Genomic DNA, 26,810 nt, shown 5'->3' on the forward strand with positions numbered 1-26,810 from the left:
TCTGACGTGTTGAGTGAGCAGACACCATGACTCTTAAGCCGCATTGCTCCACCTTCATGACTACATATAATATGTTTGACGATCAAAGGTCACAAAGGAAAGGAAAAAAGCAAAAGTCGACTCAACAGGAGCTCAACCTTAAAACTACATCAGCCAGCAATGTAATCAGTCGAGGATACAGTCCGTGTTGAGCCTTGGCACTGGGAATGTGCTTATTTAACATATCCCGGGGCCTAATGGATCCGTGCCCTTTCTCTAAATCTCCATCCACGCAGCCAAGTCATGACATTGCAGCTGGAAGATGATTTAACCATTGCCATATCTTGCCGTTTAGATACCTTGTATCGGGCTATGTGCATTATCCACCATTTTTTTTTTTTTTATTGGTAAGGAAGTATTTTTTTTCTGGTACAGAGGCAATAATTGGTAGCCAAATTTTTACGATTACTGTATCTGGTGGCCCTGACATCACAAAACAAAAAAAAAAAAAAAGAATGAGACTCTTTCAATGTGTTTGCACTGAAGGTGATTGACAGCACAGCGCCTGATCACCCGCTACCTTTTGGAAAGCAAGTCTGTACAACGACGATGTGGTTTTTTGGCCGAGGAAATGAATGTGCTTAATGCAGCTAACGTAATCTCCTAAGCTGCAAGCGTAATAAAGATAATATTTGTTCTCCATTATCAATCGCATACTTTCCTTGGTAGCGCCCATCTGTCAGAATTTCAAAATGGCCACGGTATTGAGCAAAGTATAGTATAGCAATGATGAAATTATGACGCAACGGGTCCCCCTATTTTCCACCAAACATTTCAGATTATTTTGGGGTTGCTGGGGGAGAACCAATATAGACGCTGGTGTACAGTCTCCGAGGGGGTGATCACCCACCTTTCCAATAATGGAAAATGTGTTAGACCGCTATGCCTTCTGGTTTTTATTGGCTTTTTGGGTGTCATCGGTTTAGTGTTGTCTCCCGTTGCTCATTCAATTTTCTTCTTTCCTATGTATGTTGTGTCTGCTGATGGAGGCTGCAGCTCAGGTGGAGTCAAGTACTTTGACAGGGTATTCCCATATCAGGCATTGATGGCATATGTCAAGTATCTATTGGATAGGTAATGCCTGTTTAGATCAGCATGGATCCCACCAATTGGATCCCCATCGATTGCTAGAATGGGAGACTTGTGTAACCTGTTCTCATCAGGCCCGCGAGACTGTGGTCAGGAGGTCATGAATGATGTGGCTGGACATATATGTGCCTTGCTGCTTTAAGACTTTATATTAATGTTGGCACACCCCGCCGATATAGAGTGGTTCGGCTGACTGATCGTCGGGAGAGATGTCAATCTCGCATGTCCAATTTCGGACTGCATTGCCAGAGATAAGCCAATGTGTCAATCGGCAGCTTTCTTACAGAGAACACAGGAGTGCTCAGCCAAGTGATCACTCCTGTACATGGGAGAGGAAGTTGAAATGGAGGTCAGCCAAACGATCGACCAAAGAATTGTTAAGCCAATAGCCATCGAATGTGTATAGTCAGCCATACTCTATATCTGGCCATACCCATGAAATGAAAATGAGTTGATGAGTCCAAATGACTGTTCATTCATGTCTTGGCGCATGGGCGTACCCAGGATCAAAACTGGAGGGGGGGGCAAAAAAAAAAATCAAATACTCACCTCACGTCTCACCTGCTGCCGCTGCTCCGGACTCCTCAGCGTCGCCGGCCTCATCCCGCTCTGCGCTGTGACTGCTCAGGAGAGAGCGCGGTGTAAAGACGTCACCGCACCCTCTGACCTGAGACGTCACAGTGCAGCATCCGCGGAGGATGCAGGACCTGCTGCGGAGGCACGGGGAGAGGGCGCTGACGGTGAGGGGCCCCCCCCGCCTGCTCAGGGCCCTGACATTTGCCCGGGTGCTGACGCCGGCCCTGGTGTGCGGCGTGCGGCCCTGCTTCTAGGGGGGGGGCAGCTGCCTTGGCGCCATACATTCTGAAGCCCACTTCATCAATGTTGCTGTTCAAGGCAGCCTTAATAGCGAACAATGCTGTGAAAACGTTTTTCTAACAGATCAATAAGGTGAGAGCTGTTGGGTTTTCTTGTAGAACCATCATTTGTTGGGCGCCAAAGTGACCCAACTGTACTGATTAATCGGCGAAAAAAATCCATCACGCCCGGACCGGGGTTTTGAACAATTAGGAACGTTTGTCAGTCGTCAGTCAACAAAATGATAGTTTTGTTTCATCAGTCCAGTTGAAATTGGCCATTTCCATCTACTTTGATCTGACATGTATGGGTGGTGGTGGAGGGGAGAACAGGTAACTTGGATCCCACAATTCATGGGGTTCCCTGAACTAACAATTATCACCTAGTAGGTACATAAAAATGTATACGTTTAGTAAAAATCTAAATGACAAAAAAATTTTAAAAATTTGCTTCTCGACCTCAAGGTGAGCCAATATTTAGATTATGTCGCAGGGAGTGTTCCCTTTGCACAATTTTCAAACAGTCTTGAAAGCGAAATGGTCTAATTGTGCACAAACCCCCAGCTAATTGCAAATATGTGTAGCACTTGAGCGCCTCTAATAAGGGCTGGGATTGTTCGGAACGGAGCGCAGGTTGGAGGTGACTTAATCATACAAAGCTCTCTCTTCAGCACTTCACATTTTTGGTAGGATGGCAATCTTTCATTCAGGTATTTGGACAACACTTGAAGTCACTTCCCGACTTTCTAAAGGTAAACGTTTGTCGTGGCCTAAGGTGATTGAAGAACCTCTGAAGTCCGTCCCTATGGAAGGCGAGGAGGGCGCAAGGAGCTACGGGTTCGTCGATGACATTGACAAAGTGTTTTCCAGCCCATTGTCAGCCATGTCCTTGCCCTTGACCAACGGGATATAATGTATCACTTTAATTGTCTTCATTGTAAATGTCAAAAAAGAGGAATGTCTTAAAAACTGGGCAGCTGGGGACGGAGGGCACACCCTTAATACAAGTTTATTTACAGGAGAGCTTAAATCAACTGTTATCTCATATCGCTAATGGACTACGTCGTTGAGTGGCGTTGAGGTTTGCATTTGTCGTCTGCTTTTTCTGGAACTGAATTTTATTTTTATAAACTCTTAAAGGTCCGCCCTTGAGCACTATTTTTTTTTTGTCTAAATAGTTTGCGATGGGTACATTAGTCGGAGCTCCAAGCCTCCTGCTTAAAGGAATCTGACGGGAGAATAGACCCTCCTAAGCCGTCTACATGGGCACACTGAATTTTTCGAGGCGTTTTTGGACCAGAAAGTTAGTGGAAACATTCCATATCTCAAAACTTCTCAAAAACCTGGAGTTTCCAAAAACTCAGCAAAAACGAAGTGCATATCGCCTAGAAGAGCTGAGCAAAAAAAAGATTTGCAGGAACCTGGTCCAGTGGCCATACAGAACCAGAGCATGGATAACCTCCTATCTACTGCATACCCGGTTCCTCTTCTGATTATTAGGCCCCCTGTCTGTAATAATGTCAAGGGGCTCGCTAATCAGAAGAGGCACCGGTGATGCCGTTTCATAGTGGGATGGTAGCCAAGGACCAGGATCCTACAAAATCTTTTTTTTTGCCTCTACTCTGACCTTTCCTTAGGTTTGGTCATCAAAATCTAACCAGTAGGGTTTTGACAACCTCTAGTGATGGCTGCAGTCAGTCATAAATTTATTAAAGGATTTGTCTACTACTTTAATATTGATGACCTATCTTTTTTCTTAGGTGTGGTTCCTTTTCAATTGAATAGGAGCTGAGCTGTAATTCTTGGCAATGACCACTAAACAGAGTGCCTCACTTTGTATACAATATACACCCAATGACGCAAGGATCTGATAATTACTAATTAGTGGGGGTGGCGGGGTGTCAGGCCTCCACCGAAGTGATACTGACAACCTATCTTGAGGATAGGTAGGCCATTAATATCAAAGTAGTAGACATCCCCTTCAATTGATAATTTCTGACTGTCTGCAGCCACCACTGGAGCTTAAGGAGGTCACCCAACCACTTGGGCTCCCACCACTATGAACCCCACTTATCAGAATAGGGGGTTTCTATGCCCCATGGTTGAAAAAAAGCTTCCCCAATCATTGTCTATAAAACTAATGGGAATAGGCTAGTACAGTCATCTGCTAACTGCGTCGGTCCCAAAAGACAATTCTCTATTGAAATGGGTTTACAGGAATCCAGCAATGGGGCCAAAGGAGAATTTTGAGTGTGAGTATTCTTTATGCTTTGTTTCTCAATACGCCTTCCACGACCGCATTGGAGGATGTTGTCCACACCCTATTGGGGGGCAGGAACACAGAGAGGTTAAAAGCCCTTCCCCACCGTCAATCCCCAGTGTTTTCCTGTCCCCTTTGGGGCATGAAGAGGTCCTGCAGTGCTGTCAGGCCAGCAGGGCAGCATTGTGTTAAAGATACTTGCCGGGCAGCGGTCGGTTGGTGCGCTCCCTCCTCTCTCCATGCTGCTGCCGTTGGGACCGTCCTGGCTTCCTGCGCCCCATAGAGGGTAAAGCAAGCCAGGTGATTTTCATGCCGGAGGCCTGTTCCAGCTCTCCGGCATCTCCTCCTTCCTCCGGCGGTCTGGACGCGCGCGCACCGGAAGGGACGTCATCGCAGGTCCTTGTCACTTCCTGGCTATGCTTTCCACGCTGGAACACATGATGTTTGAGCGCATCCCAGGGCCAGCAAAGGATAATATCGGTCCGGATTGGCCCACAATTGACCAGACGGGTGAGGGGACTGAGGTTCCTTGCTGGGGGCACGTTTTTTTCACATAAAAACCCACCTGAAAACGCCAAAGGTACGGCTATCTCCACCATGGAAGGTGACAGATCCAGTATCCCTGCATCTGCAGAGCCCAGCTACAGTGAGTAGTACCAGGGTGGGTCATTAAGGGGTTATCTCAGCCTCTCTTTTAGATGACACTAGTTTTCCCTTCCTTCTAGTTACATGGGTATCCCTTCTATTCCCCTCTCTTAGACAAAGCTCCCGCTTCTACGAAGGATAAAGACCAGCCCCGAAGATGTGGCATCTGTGCTAAAAAATTGTCCTCATCCTATAGGAAGAAGTTGTGCCGACCTGTACGGATAAAATAATTAAAGAAGAAAACCTCTCGCTAATCGAGGAGCTTAGATCACTTGTTAAACAAGAGGTCCAGGTAGTTAGGAGGTCCAAGCATATATTGCTGCCCTACCTGTCTACTCCTCCTCCATGCCCTCTCCCCCTAAGAAGAGGAAGATTCAGGAGTTAGACTCAGATGTGGTCTCTATTGACGCTAGTAGCTCCGCCTCTGATGATTTTGATGAAATGGCTTTCTTAGGGCCTGACAAAAAGGTAGAAACTGGAAGATATAATTTTTCTTCGGACAACTTAGAGGAATTACTGGACTACGTTAGAGGCACTATGGGGCTGGAGGAAGTTGAGGTCCCCTGTTCCGTTCAGGAAGAGATGTTTAGGGGCCTTAGATCAAAAAAGCAGACTGGTTTTCCAGTTCATGAGGTCATTAGAGATCTCATCTGACAAGAATGGGAAACCCAGGAAAACAGTCTCCCCACCCCTTCGGAATTAAAGCATAGATTTCCGCTGGAAGGTGAAGAATTTGAGTGGGACATTCGTAAAGTGGACATTCAGGTGGTAAGGGTAGTAAGGAAAACCTCACTTCCCTTTGAGGACTCATCCCAATTGAAGGACCCATTGGACCGGAAATTGGAAAGTGTCCTTAAAAAATCATGGGAAACCTCTTCTGCCTTCCTTTAGGTCAACATTTCATCAACTTGTGTGGCCAGATCCCTCTTCAAGTGGCTGGCCCAACTGGAAGTTCTGTCTCAGGGCACGTCCAGGGCAGACCTGCTAGACCCCATTCCCCTCCTTCAAAAAGCCACGGGCTTCTTGGAGGACGCCTCGGCTGAATCAGTCCGGATCGCGGCCAGATCAGCTGTTTTATCCAATACTGTGCGCTGTGGCTCAAAACATGAAGTGGGGATGTCGCCTCCAAGGTTAAACTCTGCTCCATTCCCTTTCAAGGGAAATATGTATTCGGGCCAGCCCTGGATGATATCCTGGAAAAGGCCTCGGACAGGAAGAAAACCCTTCCTGAACAGAGACAAACTAAGAAACGTTCCTTTCTACCTTCCCAGAATCACCCCTCACAGTATAAGGGAAAGGGAAAATCTGGGCGCTGGAGCTATCCTAAAGGTGTCAAGGGCTGTAACATCATTGTACCCCAACAACAACACCAGCAGCAGGACAAGCAATGACTTTTGTCCGTGTAGGGGGTGTCTCTCGGATTTCTTTCCCCAGTGGCAGGCAATATCTTCCTGCCAGTGGATCCTCAATACAATCGAAGAAGGTCTTCTATTGGAGTTCAAGACTCGCCCCCCTCAGGTCCTGAGGGTCACGTCCCTTCCTTCTCTGGGAGCTCGGGAACTGTTATCATTCGGTCTTCAGGACCTTCTGAATTCTAGAGTAATATCTCCAGTCCCCCCTGACTGGGAAGGGATGAGTCACTACCTAAAAATATTCCTAATACAGAAACTGTCAGGGACCCCACGCATCATGATCAACCTAAAGTCCCTGAAACATCACATAAAATACAGACGATTCAAGATGGAGTCTATAAGATCAATTATTCCCTTAATAGGGAAAGACTACGTCATGGCAACCATAGATTTAAAAGGTGCATACTACAATGTGCCAATCCATCCGCCCCACAGGAAGTTCCTGCGCTTTGTAATCTCTGGGGACAACATAACAAAACACTACCAGTACAACGTACTACCATTCGGCATCTCTTCAGCACCCTGGGTGTTTTCGAAGATTATTGCACTCATCCAAAAACCAGATGTCTGCATAATTCCATACCTGGATGACATGTTGATTGTCGCCCCTTCGGTAGTGACCTTCAATCTTCATGTTTCCATAACCTTAGAAACTCTTCGCTCACTAGGCTGGAATCCGAACCTCAAAAAATCGGAACTCCTTCCTTCGTCAAGGAGGAAATTCCTTGGTGTCCTGCTGGACTCCAACAAACAAATGTTCTTTCTTCCGTTGGAGCATCAAACAACTCTCAGAACCAAGGTCTCAATTTTCAGACACCAGGAGAACCCAACATTGAGAGCGGCAATGTCTGTATTGGAGTCAATGACGGCTTGTATCCAGTCGGTATCATGGGCCCAGGCCCACTCCAGGCTTCTCCAGGATTATATCCTGAGATCTTGGAACAGACAGAAGGACTCACTGAACAAACGGACCAGGACCCCCGGTCTGGTAAAAGCTTCTCTTTCTTGATGGCTAAGCTCCCGAAATCTTCAGAGGGGGATTTCTTGGACCTGGGACCCTCTAACTACAGTGACTACCGACGCCAGTATACGAGGTTGGGGAGCCATGGTGGCCCATACTCCTTTTTCAAGGCAGATGGAGTCCCGAGATAAGTGCCAGATCCTCCAACTTCAGGGAGCTAAAGGCAGTAGAAAAAACGCTCAGCGCGGCAGTCGACCTAATCCAGGGTACTCACATCAAGGTACTCTCGGACAATGTGACTACAGTTGCCTTCCTTCGTCATCAAGGATACTGGAAGCCTGTGCTAGCATTTCTTCTGCAGTGTTGCTATCAGTGTGTCAAGAGTGGGAGAAGAGGGTTGCATTGGCAATCCAACACAATGGGCAGCACTTTAAACACATTTTAGAAGTGGTCTTAAATTTGTAAAAAACTCATGAAAGAATAAAGTTACATTAAAACCAAGCACACCATTGTTTTTCTTATGAAATTCTCACTAAGATTGATGTGTCACATGACCCTCTTCATATTGAAAAAAATATAGTTGGATCCAAAATGGCCGACTTCAAAATGGCCACCATGGTCACCACCCATCTGGAAAAGTTTTCCTCCTCCCATATACTAATGTGCCACAAACAGGAAGTTGATATCACCAACCATACCCATTTAATTTAGGTGTATCCATATAAATGGCCCACCATGTAGATTAGAGTTATCATCCAGTAGGGATTTAGCCTTTGGTAGGAAAGCCCTACAAGCTATTGCCCCTCCCTAATAAAATATCGTTGGTATTCCTCAAATGCTGTTGTGGAAGGCTTATTGAGAAAATAGAATTAGTCCTTACGGGTAATTCGGTTTCTAGAAGCCTTCCACGACAGCACAAATTTCCCTCCCTATGGATTCCATATAACTGTCAGGTAACCATTTTTCCAGGTGATCTTGGTAAGCACTGGGGATTGATGGTGGGGAGGGGCTTTCAACTTCTCTGTGTTCCTGTCCCCCAATAGGGCGTGGACAACATCCTCCAATGCTGTAGTGGAAGGCTTCAAGAAACCGAATTACCGGTATGGACTAATTCTATTTTTTTTCATATTCTTTGTTCATCCCCTTTTAAACAGTGAATCCCCGCAGAATCAAGAGTTCAGTTCAATACAAAAAAAAATTCTCCAAAAATTCTCCTGACTGGCTAATCTTTGCATATACTTGGGAGTCTGGGAATGGCGCCCGACTTCCCGGACCTGCTTCATGACGGCTTTTTTCTTTTTTGTGTGTGTTTTCCAGATTCATCAGCTAGATGGAATCCTTCTCATCCTGGATAACTGCAGTATTGATGACAACAATCCATGTATCCTTCTCAAATAATGGGTCTGTTGGGTGAAGCTTCTCCGTAAGGAGACCACCAAACCGATCTGTGATTCCTTGATGCTCTCATTCCCATTTGATTTTTAGGGCATTGAAAAGTTACAAACAATCGAATTATCGTTAACCATTTGCTTACTGACCGTGTTTAGGAATAATCGCTCGAGCAGTCATTGCCCCATGTAAAAAAAAAAAAAATGCTTTAGCCGTGGTGCTTTTTGGGCTGGGAAGGTTTGAGATGGAATAATTTTTATTATCTGTCTAAAAAGTGAATGAAGCACTTTTTTTTTGGGTGGAAGCAGATTACCGGACCTGCGGGATCTGTAACAGGCACTGCACTCATCCTCCATAAAGACTATCTTATTGAAGAGAGAAGTAAGTGATGTTACATTCGATACTTGCAATGCAGGAGAAGAGCTATGGAATTATCAAGCTCTGTAATCTACTATTGATAGGGTGCACTGCTACCAGAATTTTCTGGGTGGAAGCAGATTACTCTTCCTGCAGGATCTGTAACCAGCACTGCACTCATCCTCCATAAAGACTATAAAACTAAGGGTTTTGTTTACACTGGCCAACCAGTGTCCATAAACAACCACAGATTTTCTACATTGACATGTTTAAACAAGCTGACCACACTGTTTAATCAGTAGTAGATCTTACTGTGCAGATAGACTTTTTACATAGTACTATGTGCTGCCAAGTATAATGAGCGTTCATAAGAATGCTTGTTCCCAATAATCATGCACCCTAATGGATCAGGGAGGCATTTTTTAAAAAAAGGAAGTAAATGGTGTTATGTACAGGACTTGGGATGTAAGAGAAAAGTATGGGGATAATTGTCAAGCTCTGTCATCCACTATTGTTGGGGTGCACTAGTACTAGCACTTTCTGGGTGGAAGCAGATTACACAATTTGCAGTACCGTAACGGGCACGGCACACATCCTCCATGAAAACTCTCTTATGCAGGAGAGAAGTAAATGATGTTTATGTTGGGTACTTCCAATGCAGAAGAAGAGCTATGGAATTGTCAAACTCTGTATTCTACGGTTGTTAGGGTGCACTACTACCAGCACTTTCTGGGTGGAAGCAGATTACAAGACCTGCAGGATTTGTAACGGGCACTGCACTTGTCCTCCATAAAGACTCTCATCGAAGAGAGAAGTAAATGATGTTATGGTTGGTAATTCCAATGCTGGAGAAGAGCTATATAATGATCAAGCTCTGTAATCTACTATTGATAGGGTGCACTACTACCAACAATTTCTGGGTGGAAGCAGATTACAGGACCTGCAGGATCTGTAACGGGCACTGCACTCATCCTCCATTAAGACTAAGGAATCAGATTGAATTAGAGGAGAAGAGACGTAAGACATGTCAAGCTTTTTCGTGCACCATTTTAGCAATAAAGAAAAATACTAGTAATAGCGAGAGTAGGTTTTGGCGGCACACTTTCTTTTAACTTTTTCTTTGCATGAGATATGCATTTTAAATGGTTACAAAAATCTAAAAAAATAAAATCATGGCCCCCCCCCCTTTTTTTTTTTTTTAAATTCAATTATTCACTTGGACCTGCAATACCAAACACCGACTGCAGCCCAGAGTGGCGCAGTTTCTAAATTAAAACTGACATTTTTCTAAAATCCTGTATATACGTCATCTTCTGCGTCTCCAGGCTATATTTACACAGAATCCGGGACTGGCTCGAGCGTTACCTGCTTCTGGTTTGGCTGTTTATTTCCCGTGGTCAGTCATCAAGCTGTTTACATACCAGACGTGTACGGATATATAGTGGATACAAACTCTTGTCCTCATACAGTTTCTGTTTCTTTTATTTCTGAACAAATCCCAAAAATCTACTGTGAGGTAGCTTCTAAATACTTCTGCCTCTCTGGCAGCTGCCCGTATAATTATGGTTTAGGAAAACCTATGGCTAAAGCAAACCCAAATCCAGTTGCTCTGGTCTACAACAATGGCATTTTGTCTCCGCACCATGCCAGGAAAGACAATATGAGGACCCGCTGTATTTATTTTATTTTTATTTATTTTATTTTTTTACAATCCAGTTACTTTTTTGGCTTGGAGACTGCAGACCCAAGCAGAAAAAAATCTAGGATTGAGGGTGGAAAAGGCATGCTCAGAGACACAAAATCTTATCTTATTTTTATTTATTTTTTTATTATACTTTTTTGTCTTGTTAATTTTTTTTTTATTTTTTTTTAACAGTTTTATTACAGTTTTGGAATTCCATCAGAATATTATATTTTTTTGTTGTTTTGGTTATTCTTTACAGAATTTACATTCCTGTGTGTTTCAGAAAATAAAAATTATGCAGATCTTTTTTTTCCTTTTTTCTTTTCTTTCTTTTTTCTTATTTTTCTTTTTTTCTTTTTTCCTTTTTTCTTTTATTCCTTTTTTATTTTTACTTTTCTTTTTCTTTTCTTCTTTTTTCTTCTCTTCTTTTATTTTTCATTTTTTTCCCTGTTTTCTTTTTCTTTTATTCTTTTTACTTTTCTTTTTTTTTTTTTTTTTTTTTTAATCTTTTTTCCTCTCTTCTCGTCTTTCTTCTTTACTTTTCTTTTTTCTTTTGATTCTTTTTTTTTGTTTAAATTTAGAATTGTGCCATCCCGCTGTAATTCCTCCTGTAAATCTATAAACCAAGTAAAATGATCAATAAACATATATTGATAGGAAAAGACGGCACGGCATACCAGTCAATAAAATTCCAAAGTGCTTGTTTAATAATCCATGATTAAATGATGGAATACAGCCACATCATGCGAAGACAACTGACGTTTCTGGCGCTACTGCGCCCTTAATCATAGCATAGAATAGAATAGAATATGATTAAGGGCGCAGTAGCGCCAGAAACGTCAGTTGTCTTCGCATGATGTGGCTGTATTCCATCATTTAATCATGGATTATTAAACAAGCACTTTGGAATTTTATTGACTGGTATGCCGTGCCGTCTTTTCCTATCAATATATATTCTTTGGATGGTTTGCTGGCAAGACGTGAAGGACGGGCACCTACCAGGACATTGGCTGTGAAATCATCTGCAGTGTGGTGAGCTTTTTTTCCTTCTGTTTTTTATCAATAAACCTAGTCAGTGGACACTGTTAACAAAATTACATTTGTACGGATATGTCTCGTTGACGAGGAGAATGGCATCTCCCCAGTTGTCTAATCGTTCAAACAGTTCCACGAAGAATAACAGAGGAATTACACATCAGACGTTTTTGCTAGGAAAAAAAAAAGATTTGCCAGGACCATGACAGATACTCTTTGTGGAACGTCACAGAGGAGCTTACAAGTCCCTAAAAGCTTTCCTTAAATGTCTCTGTTGGTGAATATTTGTATTGTTCATGAAAAAGCAGTATTGAAATCTCTTACTTTTAGAACTTTTTTTTTGTGTAGTTTCTCCTGGAAATGTATAACTTGACAATTGGGTGTTACCAGTACTTTGAGGCTGCCCAATCAGTGTTGGTGGTGCTAGGCTGTAGACTCCACCTTAACAAGGGATACATTTCCAGGAAGGATTACAGAGGAATGACACAATGCTAAGTTGCTCCTCGTTTCATGGAATGACTGAAGACTTTAGAGGAGACCTCCATGAGCTTCTGCAGGTGTTTCGAGCAGTGGATGGCACTGGCGAGCGGTCATGGACTATTTGTGGTGGGAATTAGAAGACGACGTAACCTTCTAAGTGTTTAGATAATGACTCTTAGTTCTTCTGTACGGTTACGAAGAACGTCAGGGGCCGCTGAGCGATTACGTGTGATTCAACATATAGATATCTGAATGTGCGATGCCCACGCAGAGGTTATTCTGGCGTTCCCGCTAGGTGGTCCGGTCACCACAGATGCATGCACTACAGCAATACGAAGCACCACATCAGAGCTTTACGGAGGCTTAATGTATATCATTTAGGTCACCACATTGTAAAAAAAAATGTAGGATACATTGTCCAACCAAGCATAAGATAACATCTGCAGGACTACTCGTTAACTCCTGCCTGGCACAAACATTCGAAGACCTCGTCCCAAAATTATGTACACTCGGTACGTTGCGTGCAACAGCTTTGAGATTTTTTTTTTCCTTTTCGTTACTTACCTCTGAAATATTAACTGCACTGTTTAAAATGGATCCTTAAGATACATTTACTACTGGGGGTATGCTACAATTTCCTGACTTTTGGATCTTAAAGTTGAAGGGGCATTTACTTTTACGTTGGGATGCACCATATAGCTTGTGGCTGCTTTGTGGGACTTCAGCCTTGGACTTCATATTTAATTTATTACAATTTTTGGGTTCTGTAGGAGGGGAATTTACATTACTACGGCACTTAACTTCCTCCCTGCTGCTTGAGAGATCCAATCAGGGAATTATAAACTTGTGTGTCTGTAGAGGGAACTTGCTACCTAATAAAGTCCTTTACTTACAGCAGCCTCTGCGCTTTGGAGTGCTCAGTGGAGAGGTCACCTGAATACACCTACAAAAGAATTGGATTTCTGACCATCTCTCCACTGCAATTGATGCAGATTAGACCCCCTTTCTGGAGAAAGATGAGAGATCCAATCAAGGAAGCTCAAGCTTGTTGTGTGTCCATAGAGGGAACTTGGTAGCTAATAAAGTCCTTTACTTACAGCAGCCTCTGCGCTTTGGAGTGCCCAGTGGAGAGGTCATCTGAATACACCTACAAAAGAATTGGATTTCTGACCATCTCTCTACTCTGACATTGGCGCAGATTAGACCCCCTCTCTGGAGAAAGATGAGATCCAATCAGGGAAACTCAAGCTTGTCATGACTCCATAGAGGGATCTTGGTAGCTAATAAAGTCCTGTACTTACAGCAGCCTCTGCACTATTTCAAGCAAGCAATGTCTGCAGTTGTAGAAGGAATAGGGGAGGAATGGCAAGTAGTAACGTGAATGACTATTTTGGCTACAGTTGCTAGACCACCCAAAATTGTACAAAAACAATTGTTTCCTTAAAAGGTATTCCTCTCTTGTACATTTATGGCATAGCCATAAGAACAGGTCTCAAATTTTTGCTGTTGTAAGTGGAGAGGTTGTCTGAATACTCATAAAAAGAATTGGATTTCTGACCACCTCTCACTCACATTGACACAGATAGATGAGTGATCCAAGGGAAACTCAACCTTGTGTCCATAGAAGGAGCTTGGTAGCTAATAAAGTCCTGTAATTACAGCAGCCTCTGCTGTTTCTCAAGCAAGCAATATGAGCAGTGATAAAGGGAATGAATGAAGAATGGCAAGCTGTAAAGTAAATAGGCTTGTGACTCGTGATGTGCCCTACCTCTAGGAAGCGTTTTTTAATATTGTTACAAGACCACTCAAAATTGCATTCAAGATTTATTTCCATAAAGGAGTATTCCAGTCTCATACATTTAAGGCATAGCTGGAGGAACTGTCTCAAGAATGGGGGGCCTTTTTGTGGGAAAATGGAAATAACCCTTTGTTTAATGGGCCTACTGGAGATATGGACCTACGGGGTTCCAATAGATCTGGCCTTGAGCAGAATCTTAGAGCATTTAAGTTATTCACCCTTAATCCCTCTGCAACGTGGTCTGAACTTTTCCCAGAGGGAAGCCACAGGTTGGTACCCCGGAGTAGTGCCTGTTAGCCATGGAAATTTTAATTGGGCTGAGCAAAAGTCTTACCACTGTTTTGGTCAGCAGTTGTATTCGGTCAGAGGTCAGAGCTGGCTGTAGAGAAGACGACTTGGTCAAGCATGGAAGCCGGGTCAACAACAAAGGAATCAGGAAAATACACCATAATAGTGTACTGATACTAATGGGACATTTTTGTCCTCGTGCAGAGTGGTTTTTAGCACTCTTTCCAACATCGAATTCCCCGAACTTAGTGTCACTGTCCTTTTAAGAACCTGGAGGTGCCAACAACCCCACCACGGTGCCATTCTTCTGGAAAATAGCAGACAGGGTACGGATATAAAGAAATGGATAATCCATCATCGAAACCTCTTTGAGAAGACCATTCATGATGTGGTGGTCTTCATTGATATTCTGACACCATTTATTGTGTCACAAACCCATGTGTTTTGTTTAAAAAAAATAATAGCCCTGTAGCACCTGTTTTCTTCTTCAGTGGGCACAGTGGGGAACACATTTCAAAGTCTCTCCAAATACCGTACAACGCATTGTTAAATCACAGTCTCCGTTTTGGCCTCGTAGATCTAAAACAAAAATAAAAAGTATCCCATGCCAATTATGCACGGCATCCGTGTGATGTGGGCGACCCTTTGCTCGAGCCTTTACGAGGCCACCAATTGACTTTCAAACAGAACCACAAACTGGGCTGGAAGTCCACAGCGTACGGTAATGGTTAGCTATTCATTAGACATCATTTTCATCCACAAATTGACTTTATTATAAGACTGAACGAGCCGAATCTTCGGATTCCGTGTCATGATAAATGTTCAGGCAACCCCAAATCATCTTGTTTGGCGGTGCAGAACTTTTTTGAAATGCAAAGGAGCAAAAGTTTGTGGTTTTCTTCATTGTTGTTCTCGTTCCGATTTTACTACTGGGTGAAGCCAATCATTTTGTTGTAGCCTGATATAGTGCTTTCCTGGGCCTCTATAGCCATACCAGGAGTATTGAGTGTAGCTGACCACTGAGTAGTGGTATCATGATCCAACTAAGATCATATTTTTAAAAATCTGAAGAACAGTTCATCTCAAGAGCATACATACTACGAGAAAACATACTGCTGATTTGGTGCCCCTGAAGGAGCCAATATCATGATGGCTGAGTTATTTTTTCCACTTATGAGCCACTTCCTTCTGAACTCAACATTCACTGTGAGAAACTGTTAAAAATCCATTTTGTCCAATGCAAGTTGACTGCCACCTTACTAAGGGATCAGATTACAGCTGCCCATTGAAGTTTATGGAGGGTGGAGAAGGACGGAGAGAGAGGAAGAGACACTGATACCCATAGATATCAATTTTATTTTCTATTAGAGCTGCATTTACAGCTACACAGCTCAGTACAACATGAATGGTGCATGCTGCAGCTCCTTGAAAAGTTGTTTGGTCGAGAATGTTTCTGTACATGAGAAAGAGAACATAGCCCTATAACAGCATTGCGTTCCCTTTAGTTTCCGGAGTGGCTTAGAAACAAATACCTCTTTTGAGACCTATATTTGAATTCACTTTCCAATACAAGTTGTGTATGAACATGATAAACATCACAATTTCTAGTTATATTTCACTTGCATCCTGCATTTTTAACCATTTTTTTTCATCTGCAGGCTCTGTCTCTCTAATTTTCACTTGTCTCTGAGCTAGTGGGTGGAGACTAGCTGCTATGATGTCTTCAATTAGACAGAGGGATTTTTGCTTCTTTTATTGTTAATACTGATTCTGAGCATGTGTTTTTCAGCAAGGAGGATATTATACAGATCTACTGTTTTGTGTGGCTGTAAATCCAGCTCTGACTTAAGCTAAATTGCTCTTTAACAGCAACACAATCTGTTTCTGCCTTTGCTACTTCTATCTTTCTGCTCCTCTCCATAGACTATAGTAGCTGTAACCTGACACCTCACTGTGTCGGCAGTTTGTCTTTAATCAACAAGGATTTTACATGTGTTTTCAAAGTAGATGGTGATTTTATCGGGGAGGAGGAGAAGAGGCTCTAAAGTGGAGAAAGAATCCGTTTTCTCTGTTTTAGGTTTGCTACAAAGCTTCTAATTTTCGCTTGTGTTATCAGTTTATGCAGAGTCTGTTGAAATGACAGTGACCATTTACGTCCTATTACTCAAAACAGCATCGAAATGTACAAGAAGTATTAAATAATCTATATTAATGTCATATACCATGATACAGTCCTGCTCATCGTTATTGGCACCCCTTCATTTTTTTCATACTGTACAATATATTCAGAAATAAATGTAAATGTACCAAAGTTATATCCTCAGGATTTTTTAATTAGGGGTCCAAAATAATACAACAATAAAACATTGTTTTTCAACTTCCATGTTGCAATTTCAAAGAAGAAACAGAATAAACAGCAATAAAGGCACCCCTAATTAGTACTTGGTTGCACACCCTTTGGCTTCGCTGACAGCCTCCAAACGTTTCTTGTAGCCATCTATAAGCTTCTTGCACTGCTCAGCTGGAATTTTCTCCCATTTTTCCTTTCCAGATTGTTCAAGCTCTTGAATGTTTCCAGGGTTCTTTTTCCCAACGGCAGATTTCAGCTCACCCCAAAGATTTTCAATGGGATTGAGGTCAGGACTCATTGCTGGCCATTTTAAAACAGTCCATTTTTTATTTTTCTACCATTCCTGTGTACTTTTGGATGTGTGCTTTGAATCATTGTCTTACTGGAGGACCCATGATCTTCGACTCAAACCAAGTTTTCTTACACTGGGTAGGACATTTCGCTCTAAAATTTCTTGAGAATTCTCTGATTTCATGATTCCTGTGATACGGCCAAGACCTGCAGTACCAAACGCTTCAAAGCAACCCCAAATCATTATGGATCCTCCAGGATGCCTAACTGTTGGTAAGGTGTTCTTTTCCTTATAAGCTTCATTGCACAATCTGTAAACAAACTGTTTCTTTCCATTGCCAAAAAGCTCTATTTTTGTTTCATCTGTCCATAGAACATTTTGCCAGAAGGATTGTGGTTTGTCAAGGTAATCTTTGGCAAAGATCAGTCATTCCTTTTTATGTCTTTTCTTCAGCAGTGTTTTTTTTCTTGGCCTTAGCCCATAAAGCTCTGCTTGGTTTAGTGTGCGGTGTATGGTACTTGTTGAAACCTTGACCCAGACTGTTCCAAGTTGGCCTTCATGTCTTTGGATGTTTGATGTGGTGTTTTTTCCACCATTCACACCAACTTTCGAAGACCTCTCTTGTCAATTTTCCTCTTTCCCCCACGTCCAGGGAGGTTTTTGACGGTTCCATGCTTGGCAAACTTCTTAATAACATTGCGCACTGTTGAAACTGGGATACCAAGGTTTTTGGAGATGGCCTTCTACACTTTGGAAGTATTGTGTTTGCTGATGTCCTCAGACAGCTCCTTTGTCTTCACCATTGTGCCAAAGGAACAGGGCCTACCATGTGGCTTTTTAAAACACTGAAGTCATCATTCATTGGCCAGTTCATGTCACATGGGCACCGACCATTTAATCACAGGTGAATCTTACCTCAGCGAGTCAAAATATGTTTCCATACTAAATTAATGTAAAGGGTGCCAATACAAGTGACACAGCAAGCTTAGGTTTTTCTGTTTATCATTTGCTCTTTTGTATTTAACACGAGTGCTCACTACAAAAAAACTTTCACCTGATTAATTTTTTTCAGGAGCTATTTCACATTATATACTTTAAACTTCATGGGTGCCAATAACGATGAGCAGGACTGTGTAACTTGGTCTCAGGTTTCTAATAAAATGCTCAATAACGGAGTTATCCAATTTTTTATTTTTTTTTTATAAAAAGCTGAAGATGTGAAAACAAACGATCCATTGCTGATCTTAGTGTTCACATGCAGTCACGTGCCGTATTACTAGCATCATGGCTCCCATCACACAATAAACCCACCACTATGAATTTCTTGCGGCCACTCACTCGCACAAAAAAGTTTCTGAATTTTCAGACATTGAAGAGTTTTATTTAACTTTTTTGGTTTGTTACGTTGCGAGTGAAATTTTTGTTTTTTACATAGTTTTTTTTGTTGTTTTTGCTTCTGAAAAATTAACTTTTTTTTTTGGGTTCACTTAGAGCTAGTCATTAATATTGCTGAGATCCTCTGTGTACAACAGGCGGCTGGGGGTCTTCACTGTGTCTCTTTTGTGTCCATGAGATTGTCCCCTTGAATTGTTGATAGGTATTAGTTACGGAGCCATTCGTGGAAAAAAAAAAAAAAACTTTCATCCTTTTTCGAGCTTTTATTTCATGTGAAACAGATAAGAGCGGGGCAGGCAGCACAAAAAAAGCTTTCACTCCTTTGTCATGTGGAGAGCCGTACTTGAATACGGCCCAGTGTATAATATCGAAGCTAAACTCGTTGTAATCCACTTGTTATGGGACTTCAGTAACTCGAAATCTCCTGGCAGTGAGAACTCTGTACAAGCCATTTGTTCTCCGCTAGGAAATTCGCTCGCGGAGAGTCACAAGTTATAAAGGGTGAGTGCCGGCTGTGTCCTCTCAATCACAATTCATTGACCAAAGCCGCGCTAAGTGTGCCAGTGGCCGAGAAAAAGAACCTTCACTGGCAACAATAACTTATAAATGTGCGTTCAGATACTAGGAGTGGATGGTGTCGGAGAAGAAAAAGCTATTTATCCTCCATGATCTGTTTTCTCATAGCCTGTGACTCATTCATTCTCCATTATCACTTACCAAGTGGATTCGTTGATCTGTCGAGCACTTCCCCTCGTCGTATAATGGGCAGAATGTGTAATTTTGTGCCGAACTTTCCAGGGGACAAAAAAATAAAAATGGGTGATACAAAAATACTTGCATTTTCTTAAAGGAACACTCCAGGAAAAAAAAACATTAGACCATGTCATGAGGTGGGGGCGGAGCATGACTTCTACATTTGGAGGTGTCATGCTCCACCCCCTTCTGCATACATGTCAAACTCTGGCCCCTGGGCCAAATCTGGCCCGCAGGGTGGTTTTATTTGGCCAGCGACACCAGGGCCACCATCCCTATATGGGGCTCATTATTATTCTGTGTGGAGGACTATGTGGGGCCCATTATTATTCTGTATGGAGGACTATGTGGGGCCCATTATTATTCTGTGTGGAGGACTATGTGGGGCCCATTATTATTCTGTATGGAGGACTATGTGGGGCCCATTATTATTCTGTATGGAGGACTATGTGGGGCCCATTATTATTCTGTATGGAGGACTATGTGGGGCCCATTATTATTCTGTATGGAGGACTATGTGGGGCTCATTATTATTCTGTATGGAGGACTATGTGGGGCCCATTATTATTCTGTGTGGATGACTATGTGGGGCCCATTATTATTCTGTGTGGAGTACTATGTGGGGCCCATTATTATTCTGTGTGGAGTACTATGTGGGGCCCATTATTATTCTGTATGGAGGACTATGTGGGGCCCATTATTCTCTATGGAGGACTGTGGGGCCCATTATTAGTCTGTATGGAGGACTATGTGGGGCCCATTATTATTCTGTATGGAGGACTATATGGGGCCCATTATTATTCTGTATGGAGGACTATGTGGGGCCCATTATTATTCTCTATGGAGGACTATGTGGGGCCCATTATTATTCTCTATGGAGGACTATGTGGGGCCTATTATTCTCTATGGGGGACTATGTGGGGCCTATTATTCTCTATGGAGGACTATGTGGGGCTTATACTGTATGGAGGACTATGTGGGGCCCATTATACTGTATGGAGGACTATGTGGACCCATTATACTATATGGAGGACTATGTGGGCCCATTATACTGTATGGAGGACTATGTGGGGCCCATTATACTGTATGGAGGACTATGTTGGGCCCATTATACTGTATGGAGGACTATGTGGGGCCCATTATACTGTATGGAGGACTATGTGGGGCCCATTATTCTGTATGGAGGACTATGTGGGGCCCATTATTCTGTATGGAGGACTATGTGGGGCCCATTATTCTGTATGGAGGACTATGTGGGGCCCATTATTCTGTATGGAGGACTATGTGGGGCCCATTATTCTGTATGGAGGACTATGTGGGGCCCATTATTCTGTATGGAGGACTATGTGGGGCCCATTATTCTGTATGGAGGACTATGTGGGGCCCATTATTCTGTATGGAGGACTATGTGGGGCCCATTATTCTGTATGGAGGACTATGTGGGGCCCATTATTCTGTATGGAGGACTATGTGGGGCCCATTATTCTGTATGGAGGACTATGTGGGGCCCATTATTCTGTATGGAGGACTATGTGGGGCCATTATACAGTATGGAGGACTATGTGGGGCCCATTATTCTGTATGGAGGAGTATGCGGGGCCCATTATACCGTGTACTGGTTGGCCCGTGACTTTGTCCAAGTTTTTCTTTTTGACCCTCTGTGTATTTGAGTTTGACATCCCTGCCCTACTAAAAATAACACAAGGTATTGTTCCTTTTTGAGGCTTTTACTAGCATATAACTTATATTATAGACGATCCATCAGTTTTACCTTTCAAAAAAACACTGGAACCACTAAAGGAAACCCCAAAAGTAGGAATACAGCCTAATACAGGGACGTCCTGGGGGCTTTAGAAGGGTAGATGTTCTCTCCGGTTTTATAGATAAGGATCTTGAACAGGAAACCCTTGTCCTATTGATTTTTCTAATATATTTGAAAATATTTTTTGTTAAAACATAAGCCACTTTTCTAGATTGAAATCAGGGTTAGTGATCAGCTGATCGTCATGGTTCTGGCATGATAAACTCCAGCTAGTCAGAGTTTTACTGTGCAGTGGCCACTACAGGCAAAAATGTGGTATTGCAATATTTTTGAATGGCAGTTTATACAGTACATCATTAGACCAAGACCTCCAAAGTGATGGACACTGCTTACTTTGCTTCTCAGCTCGGTTCTGAGCAGTGGACCCTTTCCTTATTTCCAGCCAATGGAAAGGAGTTGATATGAGACAGCCCCTTTAAGGGTACTGTTACATAGTTGTAATGTGGACGGGGCTGTGCTATAATCCTACTAAAATGAAGTGCACTTTATAGTCAGCACATTAATTTCGGCAAAATATTACAAAATGTAATATTTTATTATTAGTATCTATATACAATAGTAGTATTTAATTTTAGCTTTGTGGCCCTTTAAGTGTCTGTTACAGGAAGCTATAAAAACAAGGCAATTTTGACCACATCATCCAGCCAATGCAAGGGGACAGATCACACAATGTACCATTTTATAGGAAACCTTGGGAGTCCATATACCACACAATAACAGGAGGCGCGGAGCGCGAGCGAGGAAAATATTCATTTTTAAGAAGAAGCTTTTTTTCTCCAACAATAACAAAATAAATAGACAAAATAATTAGAGGGAGAGGAAAATGTTCGGGCTGTAGTTCTGTATTTTTAGATCTTTGTTCTTCCACTATGTAGATCAAATTTATGAAGCAGCTCCAAGCAAACCAAAAATTAAAGCAAAAGACTCACTTATACCTTCACCGCCCCCTCTTTACTACCCCTCTTCTCGCCTGATTGAAGCCTTTATTAGGGCATATGGCATTGGATACAGATAAAGAAAAGTTTCCTAAAATCAGAAAATTCTCAATAATTGTTGGGTCATCTTCTGTTGGCTCTTTGCAGCCGATCTATTCAAGGAATGCTGGGTGACTATGGATATGGTTGCCATCGCAGCTTCCTCAGGGGTTATTTTCCTGCCTTGGTCTCCTCCATCAAGTGTAGATACACTGGTGTCTCACTTCAGCATAGATAGATGGTGCTCAAGAAAGTCCAATATGGATGTACAAACAGCCATGTATATAGGATCCGCCATCATACCACTAGTTTGCCCCTTTATGACATGGCTGACCTCTGTCTAGGTCCAACCTTTTATATACCATATGACTACGCTATTAAAGAATAGGTTATATACGGCTCTTCCCATCTGGTAATTTCTTCATGTCTTATATCAAAGGGCTTGTCCCCTTTCAGATAATCTTGGTCCCCAACACAAACATCGACAGCTCACCACGCCTACGTCAATCACATCTTGGACAACACGACAGCCTTAGCAGGCAGAGGAATCTGTCGAGCAGGACAAAGTCGATTCGGTTTAATACTTTATTAGAAATCTATGTGCGAAGTGTAAACACTTTGTGCCAACTAACGCGTTTCGGAACACGATTCTTTTAGAAGTCTAAGGAATTGTATTGCGAAACGAGTAGGTTGGCTTAAACTTGGATTTCTAATACAGTATTCAACCCAAGAGAACTGAGTGTCGACCTTTTCCTGCTTGATATACGATAATCTTGGTCCTTAGGTACATTTTCTTATTAAAAAAAAAAATATCTCGCTTTATTCACCTTTCACGGGTCCAGCGCTGAGTCTCCACCGCTGTTCCCTACTTTCTGCATCGCTGACTTCACGTTGACAGACAGTGGGGTATTCTGACTACACAGGCAAAGCTGCTGCGCTCACTGATCGACTGTCGACGCGATGTCAGCGACGCAGCCAATACTGGTCATGTCATCCGCACCGCAGCCGATCAGTGAACCTGATATAGAACCTTCTTCGGAGAATAACATTTTTCAACTACCCCTTTAATGGTTTGACTAGTATGTTCTGCTCAGTTGCTAAATTTATTAATCAACAATGGCCAAAGGTGCCGCCTATAACACCGTGTGGTTAGAATGGACCTGGTTGTCGAAATATGGAAGGACCTGTTGGGTTCAATTATCACAATGGCACTTCCTCTGGATTTGGGCATCAAAGTAGACAAAATTGCTTTCACTGTGGGATCCCCAAAAGGGCCAGGATGGTGACCAGACATTCCTTTAAATGGAGCTGCAAACACAACCCATGAACAATGGATGGAGTTTTTCTGTATCAAGAAGAAATCAGCCATTTTTTTTGTAGTCTCCTACAGCCCAAGACCAAGTTTGACAGATTCTGAATCTGAATAATACAGGATAAAATCTGTTTTCTTTCATCACCGATAACCTCTTCGGACATTTTAGATCCTGAATGTCTTTTACAACTGTGTTGATGTGTCGTCGTTAGTGTGGTTTCTACATGGTAGCAACTTGTGGCTGTTACTTTAAGAGCCCTTTCACACAGCGTTTTTGTCCATGTTTATTAGTCCAGTCTGGGCTTGCGTCCGAAAACACACCCAGGATTCGGACATATGTGCCAAACGGGGCCATTGACCATAATTGTGCTGACAGTCACGTGTACTCTATGTGCATAATTTTCTGGTGTATATTGGTCATGTCAATATCACCACAGCGAATCGGTGAAGTCTGCTGCTCTGCTTGTACAGATGCGATGCCCCAGCAATTGGCTGTCGACGTGACGTCAGCTCCGCAGTCCATATCGAACACTGGGAGCAGTGGCGGAGACTCAGTGCTGGATCCGGAACCTTGTCTGAAGAACTTTAATTTTCGACAACCCCGTTAATGATTTGACTGGTATGTTCGTCTAGACTTAAGCAGCAATGGCCAAAGATGCCACCTATAATACCTTGTGGTTAGAATGGACCTGGTTGTTGAAATATGGAAGGACCTGTTGGGTTCTATTATCACAATGGCACTTCCTCTGGGTTTGGCCATCAAAGCAGGCAAAATTGCTTTCATTGTGGGATTCTCAAAAAGGCCAGACCATTGGCCAGTACACAACTCCCAGCCATTTCTTTGAAATAAGACATGGCCAAAATGCGTCATGTAACAAATGCCTGATGAAGGAGCCAGGTGTCCAGCTCCGAAATGCGTTGCTAATCACTTTCTTTTTTTAAATCCTTGTGAGGGCAGCGCTATTTTCATGGGCACAGTCATTTCCAAAATGCGTCGCGTGCCCTGATGGGAGTAGACTGTTTCTGTCCAATTACAAGGGTCGACATGTTAATATGATCCTCTTTTCCGTCTCTGTACAGCATGCCTGTTTACTTTGGGCCAATGTTCTGCCAACAGTGATGGTTCGATGGCCTACACCAACGCTGCTTGTTCATCGGGCGACTATCCGGTGTTCTTTATGAATTCGTTAGGAATTATCAACCCATCTAAGGATTTGGGACGGTCTTGCTCTTTATGGCCCTGTATTTGGCACCTTTATGGGCCACACGGTGGATGGATTCACTCCAACCAGATCAATTTGGGCAAAGCAAATGTACATCTGCCCAAATCCATCACTTCTAGATATTGTGTAAATTCCAAAACCTCTCCGAAACTATTTGCCCTTAGCTATGAATTTTTTATTTTTTTTTATTATTATTGTTTTATTTTGTTTTTTTTTAAACAAAACTACGTAAACCTCCCTCCACAGATAATCGTTTTATTGATCACAAATCTGGGGATTACTCGGGTTTTATAAGCCTTCTGGGATTTATCGGCCCCGTGTGGAGATATGGATGAGTCAGGGGAGCTGTCAAGTCGTTGAAAGCTTAATGAGCCGAGAATGCAGACTACTCTTTCATTTTTATAAACATTTAATCCCTTAACAATTCTTAACTTCTCACAGCAACCAAAACACGGCCCCTCGATAGCAACGGCCCATGCTCAACCCGGGTCGCATTGTTTCAACACGTCGTTGTTTGTTAGCATTCGGTAGAAAAATGGTTGAAATTTTAATTATACATTATTGCTTCTTTTTTTTTTTTACCCCTTTAGGCTTTGTATATTCTTTTCTAGTTTTTTAACTTGATGATGATGGAAAGTAATTTTAGTACTTTCTCTTAAGGATTTTTCCAATTCAAGGGGCAAATTCCAACATTTTTTAATTACCAGTATTTTTCACTGTACAGTAGCTAATTACAAATTTAAGAAATCGAAATCGGCAACTTTTGGTCCCAACTTACATCCATCTCAAACAGTCCATCTTCTACTAGTGGAGTCTCGCCATGAAAACACAAGTTGACCCAGCTGACAAAAGGGCTTAAAAAGTGAACATCTCGAGGACAGGTGGGACAGATAACACCATTAGGTCTTCATACCTAAAGGGCTGGTCCATTTTTTGATGTATTCATAATTGGATTTTAATAGATTCTCAGCTTTCAGCCACATTCTCGTATTTGGCAGCTCTACCTTTGAGGGCTAGGCTCGTTCTCAAAAACCCTTTTCTGTGTCGGTAATTCTGGCTGATTGTTTCATTTCAGTAACTAAGCCAGCTCCTTTTTTTTGTCATGGGCAATGCATAGACAAAGAAGGGGGCTGGCTTAGTTTTCTAAATGTGCAATCGGCCAACCCTCATTATACACTGTTCTAATGATGTGTCAATTTGTAAAACTCTTGTGTCAAACACAGGATCGAAAGTTGAGCTGCCAAGCCCAGGACTGAGGCTAAAAGTTGAATATGGGGGGGCACATCTAAAAGTTTGTTTTTTTTGTAGATAGACAGCCTTTTTGCAAAGGTTTATTCCCATCTTCTGCATTTATGGGGTATCTGCCAATAATGTTACCTCTGGGACCCTCAATTATTCGGAGAACTAAGGCTTGTGAACCTCTGTTCATCAATCACCAATTCAATCCACATTTTCCATACATTTAAACGGAATCTGTCAGCACTATGCTATTGAGACGGAGACGCTGATTCCAGCGATGTCACTTACTAGGCGGTGTGTTGCTATTTCAATACAATCAGTGTTTTCACTGATCAGCAGGAAATTTTCACTACGGGACTAGGTGTATCATCCTTCCTAGTCTTCCTGCTTGTGCAACCCCGCCCCCACCACTGATTGGTAGCTTTCTGCCAATGTACAGTGTATGCAGGAAGCTATCAATCAATGGTGTGGGCGGGGTTATACAGGGCTCAGCATTCAGAGCACTGCTAGATCTGCAGAAGAGAAAACTGTTTGTATGAAAATGACAGCAAGCTGCCCAGCAAGTGCCACACGTGCTTAATGGCGCTATTACACTGATTAATTTAAATACCTTTGTTGAGGGAATCCGATCAGTGGTTCTCTTTTAATCATGATTTTACTTTTTCTACTGATGACGACATCTGTGCATCGGGGCGGGCCTGGTGGGGTTGGGTTGTCTTCTGCTCTGGCCCCTCTGCCTATGTTTCTACAGGTCACTGATTATTCAGTGACCTGCCTCCGTTTTGAAATAGCACAGTGTGATTCCACATCTGGTCTTCAATAAAGTGGCACCGGAGTTGGCGCAAGCACAGATCGAGATCTCGGCTCATCGAGAATGTCAGGCCTTCCCCGATGCATGGAAGACGTCATCATAAGAAAACTTAAAACCATGATTAAAAAAGAACCACTGATCGGATTCCTTCAACAAAGGTATCAATTTAATCAGTGTATTAGCTCCATTATGACCATACTTTATAGTGATAAATCCTGATGACAGGTTGTCTTAAAATTTAAAAAATGACTAGCGCTTTGACAAGGTCCTAGAGTTCGAAAGTCACAGAAAAAGCAAAGTAATATTTTTACTTTTTCATTGAGAGATGCTTTGTTTGGGAGTTCTTCA

The 26,810-nt window shown here is 42.5% G+C and overlaps 1 protein-coding gene across 2 annotated transcripts in view; it reads left to right on the forward strand.

Annotated features, from left to right (window-relative positions):
* Window positions 1-26,810, forward strand: part of ATXN10 (ataxin 10) — a 119,943-nt gene that overhangs the window by 90,567 nt on the left and 2,566 nt on the right. For both annotated transcript variants that reach the window (XM_073650068.1, XM_073650069.1), the window contains one exon: window positions 8,578-8,641. In XM_073650068.1, coding sequence (XP_073506169.1) covers window positions 8,578-8,641 — 64 coding nt within the window. The remainder of the gene's footprint in view (window positions 1-8,577; window positions 8,642-26,810) is intronic.

Source organism: Phyllobates terribilis, unplaced genomic scaffold (genome assembly GCF_046119375.1).
Source record: "Phyllobates terribilis strain yellow unplaced genomic scaffold, ASM4611937v1 Scaffold_10__3_contigs__length_209671492, whole genome shotgun sequence".
Lineage (NCBI taxonomy): Eukaryota > Metazoa > Chordata > Amphibia > Anura > Dendrobatidae > Phyllobates > Phyllobates terribilis.